General features: G+C 40.9%; 1 protein-coding gene across 2 annotated transcripts in view; it reads left to right on the plus strand.

The window, feature by feature from the left end:
* LOC111260216 (spondin-1) overlaps window positions 1-8,636 on the plus strand; it is an 80,567-nt gene extending 71,931 nt beyond the window's left edge. Inside the window, exons 14-20 of one of the 2 annotated variants that reach the window (XM_086968211.1) lie at window positions 851-878; window positions 2,191-2,250; window positions 3,991-4,178; window positions 4,654-4,792; window positions 5,225-5,297; window positions 5,961-6,047; window positions 6,476-8,636. In XM_086968211.1, the coding sequence (XP_086824337.1) occupies window positions 851-878; window positions 2,191-2,250; window positions 3,991-4,178; window positions 4,654-4,792; window positions 5,225-5,295 (486 nt within the window). In that variant the 3' untranslated portion in view covers window positions 5,296-5,297; window positions 5,961-6,047; window positions 6,476-8,636. The remainder of the gene's footprint in view (window positions 1-850; window positions 879-2,190; window positions 2,251-3,990; window positions 4,179-4,653; window positions 4,793-5,224; window positions 5,298-5,960; window positions 6,048-6,475) is intronic. The other variant, XM_022832803.2, reaches the window with a different exon arrangement.
* The last annotated feature ends 421 nt before the right edge of the window (window positions 8,637-9,057 follow it).

Genomic DNA, 9,057 nt, shown 5'->3' on the forward strand with positions numbered 1-9,057 from the left:
ATATTATCGGAAACTGGAAAGCAGCGATGAAAAGCCTATAGTTGTATTTAAAAGGAATTCGTTTCTTCCTCTCGATTTATACCCGCTTACGGCCGCCTTCCTTCTCTTCCGTTATATTTGTTGCGATTTCGGACCCTTATTACATTTGAAAACGATGACGAACCATTGCCGAATGAGGCCCACGCCAAGTGCTCAGAGTTATATGTCAACTGTAGGACACAAAGGTGCCTGCCTTCCGATAGAAGTGGGTGAGTTACGGTAAATTGACGATTTACTCAGAACGATGGGCCTTTCCGGCAGGTCATCATGTCGCTAACGGTAGGAAGGGTCGGCAGCCTTTATGTCTGTCTCCCTTCCCGAATTACATGGGCCGAGCGAGAAGCCAGAATGACGTAGGTGACAGACAGGGAAAAACAGGGGTAAGGGCAAGAGCGAACGGAATGGCAGCGGCCAGAGAGAAAGAAGCAGGCGGAGACGATATAATTACTTGAAAGGCACTCGGGCCGAAAGAAGGGAGAAAATAAGCAGTGGAAGAGCTTATCGACATTTGTGTTGAGTAGCTGCCGTAAGCTTCTGCTATTTGCTCTTAGTTTGCATTATCACTATTACTCTGTACATTCATGATACTGTACACAACAAGAGAAGAGAGGCAATGATAGGGGGGCGTGATTGTGAACAACAAGGAGGTGCTCAACGGGCCTTCTGCTTATAAGCAGCTTAATTAGAAAAGCCTAGATAATAAATATACGGAAGGCAGAAGGCGCAAAAGCGATATGCCATGAGCACATGGAACAGAACAATCAAATGGGCACTAATTCAACAATGTTGTTTATGCTTATGTAAATAACAGGTGGAGTGCGGGGACAACGAAAAAAAAGGTTAGTACACCCACAGAAGACAACAGCTATAGTATATAATAGAGGCTTGTATTAGGTTATGTATAATAAAGGCTGTACTGAGGTGTAGAAACATACTGGACAGAAGGAATTGTTAGGAGTGAAGAACAACAAGCGTTGACAAATGTAAGTTGTAAGACAATCGTTTCGCTGCAATGCTGATGTGTCCACCGCTTGAAATCTACGAGTGTCGCACGCTCTTCCGAACTTGGGAGTCGGGTACACAGTCCGCCTGATCACCGTATTTAGGCGAAGGACCACTTTTCTTTGCCGATTATACGCGACGACGGTAATATCGTTATATAATACAACGACCTAACGCTGAATTGGTAATCGATCCGTATGACTGGTTAGTTTGTTCTGGCTTTGAATTCGATTAATTAAAATTTTTCTAATAAACAGGAAGAAAATCTTTCTAGGAACTCTTTTTAAATATGTAGCGTATTTGATTTAGCGGTTAGCTCCACGCGTGGCATGTGACATGTGGGATCCATCGTTTTAAATTTCCTCGTATCTTATATTTGGTCTGAACAGTGAGCCGACTTTATTTAGTAATAGCGACCTTGCTTTGAGCCTAATTCTGGCGGAACAATCTTTTGCATGGTACACACGACCACTTACACTTTTGTGTTTATCGTCAAGGCGTTGTACCGGACGCTTTACGTGTCTTTCTTGCCTCATTTTCGACCTCATACAAGTTAGGAAATATATTTTGTGCCAATAATGAATCAAAACAGTGAACGCTATATAGGCTCATGCCTACAAACAGATCTAGTAGACATTCATATAAACACGCTACGCCGTGTCAGGCTTCAGATCATACATTGTCATCGATCTTGGTCGACTCGTAACGTCCTTACTTATCCTGGATACCATATGTTTGTTCATCATAGGCATATTATTGTAGGACATTCTTTAATGCTAAGCTAATGTTCTTCTAATACTTGACGCTGCTGTTCGCTTTTTAATCATTACTTATATACTCTTTTGCGCTGCCAACCCTCGAACTGTTACTTTCTTTGGGCTAAGTCTGTCCGTTTCAATACCGCGGCTGAGGGCGTACTGCGGCGGCCGACTCGTTATTGGGTTCTCCGAATAGTTAAGGCTCGTTCGGAATCAGAATACTTAACCTTGTTTGAGTTCCTCCGACTAGACTTCCCGATATTCAGCACCATTGAAAATTTTGATCAGCCTATTAAACAGATTAGGGTGCCGCGTCAATCTAGTGCTTTTAGATGGCAATACAAAGAGCACATGGGTGCTTGACACAGTGCTTCGTTCTGTTTCTTTCTAGGCTCTTCTCCACTTCAATTTCATAGACCAGCCCCGCTAAGGAGAACTCTAATACGAGGAGGTACAGTTTTGTCAATACTCCTGCAGGAGTACGCGTAACTGCTACCGTATGCAGACAGGCATGTTCTCCTCTTTATAGGCCCAAGTGTTGATTTTATGTTCCATTTTCTGAGGCCCGCACGTAAACGACCTCTGTGCCTCAACTGTGTTCATATCTCACGGAGGCTTGCGTCTCAATCTTTTGACTACTTGCCTATTGCGAGTTTTCTATATTCGTTCAATAGCGCACGATTTCAAGGTCTGCGACTTTTTTTTTGAAAATTCTGAATTTTTAATATATGATTATAATTATTAATCTGTATTGCTTCTCAAGGGATTTATTATTACGTTTCGGAACTAAATAATGATTCAAAACTAGTTCAAGGTTCCAGACGAATGCGCATATCAACCAGAAAACTCCGTGAGGTAACAGCCTAGGGAACGTTATTTCTAAAGATCGCTCAGTTAATCTTTGACTGTTATATTCTTTCACGGTTCACCACTTAGCATGCTACTTGTATTGAAAATAAACGATAATTCAATAAAAGCATACAAATGCTCTACAACATAACACTATATCTGTATATAGTCTGACTGTATAAGAAGTATCCAACCTTGTTTGTCCCCCAAACTTTTTAAAGGTATATATTGTTCCAACTATCCTATAGCCAATATGATGCACTTCTGTTTCGGTACCCAATCCCTGTCTACGTTAACTCGGTAACACGGTTAGTAGTAACATTGACGTTCTGAGTACTATATTTATTTAAAGGTATCTCAGAATGTCTTTTTCCTTCACGACCTTCAGTCATCACAAGATTACACTTGGACGAGATCTTCTCCAGAAATCCTAATGAGATTTATCTTATAGCAGTATCTATAAACGTGTTTAGATTAAATACGATCCACTCCAACAAGATCAGATGGGGTTAGAATGAAGGGGATCAAAGCAAACAACATAAGCTTTTACGGTTTAGTCTCGGACAAAATGGAAAAGAGTCTTGTAGCAGACATGTATTAGCTTCATATTAACCTGGAGATCAATACGGCTATAACCGATTTTACTGAATACGATTGTTTCCATCACTAGTCTCATCAGGGTGTCAAAATATCATAACAAATTGACGGCGCTGCCACCGCAAAAATCTTCTCAAACTATATCTAATATATAATTTCTTCCCTATAAATTGTTGCAACTAATTCAGTAAAAAGATTTACCATATCCTAGTAAATATCTTTATCTTGAAAATATCACAGATTCGCAAATCGACTTAATCGCATTACTACATTTTTGAAACCCGTGGAAATTACGCCCTCGAGAAGAATATGCATTGGTCTAATCCGACCTTTCTTCTTTTTTTTTTTTTAATAACATTTATAAAGCCATAGCTTAAGAACTGTTATTAGCTGCGGTATATTATTGCTTGATCTTGTTCCCTAACCAGATTGCAATGATAGATGTATTATGCATGCTTTGGTTGTTATTCTAACAACTGTCAATCTTAGTGTATAAAATACCGTTTAACCTTTTTCGTTCAATTGCGCGCTCTATATCATATAGCCCTATCGTATTTTGGACTCTGGGACGGAATTTACAAATTTAATTACACACACAAACGTTACCTTCATTACAAACACAAAAAAAACCTATGTACACTTAAGTTTTCAGTTGACTACGTTCCAATGCGCTATACCAGCTAAATCGAGTCGTGCATCGTTCGGGATCTTATATCTGAGGAACAATGTTCAATATTTGTTGCAGGCCCGAAAGCAAGCCATCAGCTACCCGGAGGGCACCGGGGGGGCTGGATGTCAGGAGGAAGCAGTAGCAGCCTATCGGGTTGGGGTGGGGCACCGTTGTTCGAGCCGCCCGTGACGGTCGTCTCTGAAGAGGGCGATCCTGTCGATTGCGTTCTGACCCGATGGTCAGAGTGGGGAGCATGCACAAAGGTACGTGACATGATGATGGGTTCGATTACATCTTGTTCTAGACAACTCCAGAACCGAGGTCACTTATTCCATAGCGATTTTTTGCCTCCGTCAGAGATCTTAGTCCTATGGTTCCCGAATGCATCGGTATCTAACGTACATTCTTAACCGCTGTGTCTTGAACAGCCTATTACGTGAATGGGTTTGGTGGAACGAAAGGGTACCTCACTTTGTCCAGATCCGCCGATTCTCGAAAGACATTCAGTATCAGTAGTGCGCATAACCCCCGATGACATATCAATATAGAGGTTAAATGACGAATGTATATTTCACTGGTCGTACATAGCAAATAGTGTCACCATAATCGTCTTCAATCTAAATTAAGTTCAGCCAAGTTATAGAGCTTCTCTGGAACGGACCCGTTTCCTGCAGCCGAATAGGTGTTATGATTATTTCCTGCTCAAAAATGTATTGAACCTTTATTGTGGCGTGTTAGACGTGCGGTCTCGGCCGGAGAGAGCGGCGGCGAATGGTAAAAAAGAACCCAGCGCACGGCGGAAAGTCATGTCCGAAAAAGCTTGTGCAACGACGAAGATGCCGTGAAAATCCGCCGTGCAGATCCGGTATCAAGCAACGTAAGTTAATTAATAGACTCTAGGTATTTTACTGGAGACAATTACATGTTGCTGTTCTGCAAATCAAAACTGGAGTACTATGATTGCCCTGCGAGCTTTCACCGAACCGCGCATGCGTATCACATACCGTTAATGTGTGGGAAGTACGTGCGCGAACCTCTGCCACGTGCCCATCTATATAGTAATACTATGAACAACACCAGTACATAATCATCTGCTATTCGGTGCGATGGTGCCCTTTCGTTCTGAAGCATCATAATCTGCACTGCATTAAAGAACGGATGCGGTTTACGTTGTGTATGATTCTGTAGTTTTCTACTCTGCTATAAGTTGAGGGCAATGGAGGCTAGCTGTTTGGTGTAAATTTAACATTAATTTATTAGCTTTATTTTGGCTTCATTTGGGGATCGTTTACTTCGCTGTTATTTACAGATTCTTTGGTGACAAGTTTGGTGCCCTATGCGGATAGTTTGGCGATCATTTCGGTGCCACTAGTACCGTAAAGGTAAATTACTTAGACTACGAAGAAACACTCGAGTGCAATGGTAGCAAATGGCGGAAAACATGACACGAAGAGCGTTTCCGCGACATTTGCCAACGTCTGAACAAACGAGAAAATTAACTCTGGCTCGAAAGGAAATCCGCTTTTTTTTAATTTGTTTTTCTCTTTTCTGCTGTTATTATAACGGCTGTCTTTCTCATAGGTACATTCACTGAAAGTTGTAGACGAATAGTCAAATACAGTGAAGGATAGGCATATGCCAACGCATAAAACAGGAAAGACTTCGTTGCTAGTTTTTTGTTAGTACGGCCTATCGGGACGCAAACGGCATTTGGGCCCGGGGTTAATAGGATACTCAATGTTATCCTATTATAATACTGCTCAAAAGCTGCCTCTGTTTGAGCGGTAGTATATTTGAAGCTGCAGATGCGTTTTCATTTCAAACATCATCTCAATTCTAGTTAAACGGTGTGTCGTACTGAAAGGTAGCTTCTGTTACTTTGGCCCGATTTGTTCGATGTAGCCATTTTCGCGAGTGAGAGCGATTCTACATAAGTCATTTATTATCTTAGTATGATACTTAGCGTATTTCTAGAACAATTGATTTATTAGCGAAATCATGCACAATGTGTAACAATTCTAATAGTTAAATAATTTCCCTTTCAGACTAATGGCTGTAATATATAATAATTATATATTATTTACAATGGAAAGACGGATTACATCAAAGAAGCAGGTGTACAGAAGCAACAAGTAAGTATAAGAAAATGACTAATAAACAATTGTGTTCTTTTTTTGTCCAGCCGCGTAACTGTACGAGGTTTTTTGATCTTCTATGTTTTTATTAGTTTTTCTTCTTTAAGACTTTAGTGTTCCGTTCGTTAAGCGTGACAATAAGCATAAACATTCAAGTTGGTACCGAAATGAGAAATAATGACATCGTAGATACATTTTTGGAGATGGGGCATAGTATGCTTTACTTGAAAGAATGCCAATTCTTTGTCGGGGCACATGCGGTCCATATTACAGAAAACGTTACCTTATAGATTTATACAAAGAAGACCTTTCTAAAAAAGCTTAACATGTATTTTATTTAACATACATAACCTAACAAAAAATCATACCTATGGCTGTACTGTGCGATTCTAAATTATGCTTTATAAACGATTGGACCGTTTCAGATTTACCATGCAATTAATGACAAGGGTTGGTCGCCAATGCAGGGATAAACTCCGGAACGATTTCGTCTTGAGTTATTTGTAGAAAGATATGCCGCGTGGTCGTTAGCAGCTGATACTGAAATACGCTACGACGAACGTAGACGTAATAACGGATATATATCGAAATCTGGCGCGCGAAATTGCTCTGAGAAGTTTCGACGACGCGCCCAATAAACAAGTTATTATATATTATTCGCCGTACGCAGACGAATTTTCTAGCATTTACGTGCGTTCAGCGCTGAACGGCAAAAGAACTATGTTTATTACCAACTAGCACCTATGCTGTAAATCTCAGTAGATCTGCATAGAGTGCATTTTTGAGGCTAGATATTCAAGTTGTGCGGGACGAGGTCGTTCGCCTTTATAGAGTCAATAGTACACATACAAACACAGTCTATTTGTAAAACGAACTTTAATAGTCCGCTCGTGAAGCCGTAAACATTTAGCTTAGGATATGTGTATACAGTGCTCAAATGAGGGACGTGAATTCCTTGTGCGCCTCCAAGTCGAGAAATACCTTTTTTTTTTTTTGTCTTTTCTTTAGTTAGACTTACTGTTGTTCACCCATAATAATCAATTCGATTTATTTACACAGATTGTGTAGTATGCGTCGTTGGCAGGACCTGAAGCAGGCACGCCTGCTATCTACTAACCGGAAGCTTCCAAGCCACCGTATCTGCATATGTTAATAATGCCTTTACAGCACATTTCTAGATGCTCATGTTTTTCTACACACAAACACGATCTCGTCGGACAGCTGTAGTCGATTAAAAAAGTCAGGCTAAGATTCACTGGTCATCGGGTAACTTTCAACCTATACGTTTGTAGATGTAGCGCTATCCCGCGAAGCGCACTACCCACTGTGTTCCGTTGCATCGATGCTTGAATGATACTTGTTAGTATTTCTAAAATTCTACAATACGCTAAAAAGTGATCATTAATCTATGCGTACATTTATCGATACGAGACATTAACTGAAGCAAGAAATTTGGCTCTATCAGAAGTTACGCGCACGGGAGGATGTCAGTTGCCGCCGTCTCTCCCGACTCGAGTGGATCGGCATTGGTTCGTTGCCAACGAGCGCGTTCCATGTCAATACTTAGGTAAACAGAAATTGATATAAAGAACACGGTACAGCAGGGGCGAGCGCTTAGTTCGCCAGAGATTCTAAGCACAATTGATTTGATGCATCATTTGCTGGTCGGAGGTCACGGCCTTCGTGTACAATGCCATCATTTCGGGCAATCATTTTGCCTATCACGCGCCCAGCCGAACTACCGAATGCGCGTTGATGGTGTGTTATGTCTTCCTTGAAAAAACGTGCGTCCTTGTATCGGTTCTAACGTGATGGAGGAACACATAGCTGGATGTTGGAGGCAGATAGACGTTTCCGCCATTACGTGCGGAGCTCACAAATGATGATGTTTCAAAAAGTGCGCTAATCCACAAAGAGACAGAGCTCGCAGCGATAGAACAAGACGAAACGCTATTATGTCTGCCTCTGTGAAAAGGATGTCATATAAGAAACGATGCTTGACCAAAGCGACCCCATGTTATATCTTAATTACTGGCCACCTTTCTCCTTGTCTATATCGAAGAATAGAAATGATGAAACTGCCCGCCGGTATCACTTGACGCCCGTTAGCAAGCAGGTTTTCTAGAGGTGTACCGCATTATTTTATCATAAAAATAACCTATACGATCCGTTCTGACGAAAGAACTGTCTTATACGAAGAACTGTCTGTATATACGAAGAGAGTCTTAGACGCAGGCGGACGTACTATAAACTTGTTTCACGTTTATGGACGTGTGCTTATTTGTGTGTAAGGCTAGACTATTATGATAATCTTGCTCACTATTACTCTTACTACTGTTCGGTTTAAGACGTGATACATTGCGTGATTTCATCTAGCTATTCGATACGGCGAAAAATTTTGCGCGATCGTCCTACTCGAATAGCGTGGCCTTCTTTCTACGTTTTAGGCAATCCAATACTTATGATAATTGTCTGGGCGATACATTCTATCAAATTTGGCGATAGACTTCCTTGTTTTATGTGAATATATATATCTTCTACAATTACTACGAAAAATAAACCGTGCCTTTTGTATCTTATATGCTACCTCGAGTGTCATTTTTGGCTCATAGATAGTCACAGTCAAATTAGCTATATCGATCGGGCTTTACTCGGAAATGCTGGATACCCCTAGTTAAGTATTAGACGTATTTATGGAAAACAGTGAGTGGTCAATCTTAAACTGAGGAAAGTTATTGAGAAGCTCAATTTTTTTTACATCTCCACCTCGTTACTATACTCAAGATAGACGTACGTGTTTGTTACGTTTTCCTAAGGATGCGGGCTATAGGTCGATGAAAAATCAACCTTAGCGCTGTTCAAGTTATATAACATTGTTTCCAACGCTAACGACCGATATTAAGAGCAGCTTGACGATTCCACATACGAATTCGGCCGTGTCGTAGTCCTGTTGCACATTTTTAAAATCACGTCGAGTTCCTGAGTCGTAAGGAGGCAGCTTCACCAC

Source organism: Varroa jacobsoni, unplaced genomic scaffold (genome assembly GCF_002532875.2).
Source record: "Varroa jacobsoni isolate VJ856 unplaced genomic scaffold, vjacob_1.0 scaffold_412, whole genome shotgun sequence".
NCBI lineage: Eukaryota > Metazoa > Arthropoda > Arachnida > Mesostigmata > Varroidae > Varroa > Varroa jacobsoni.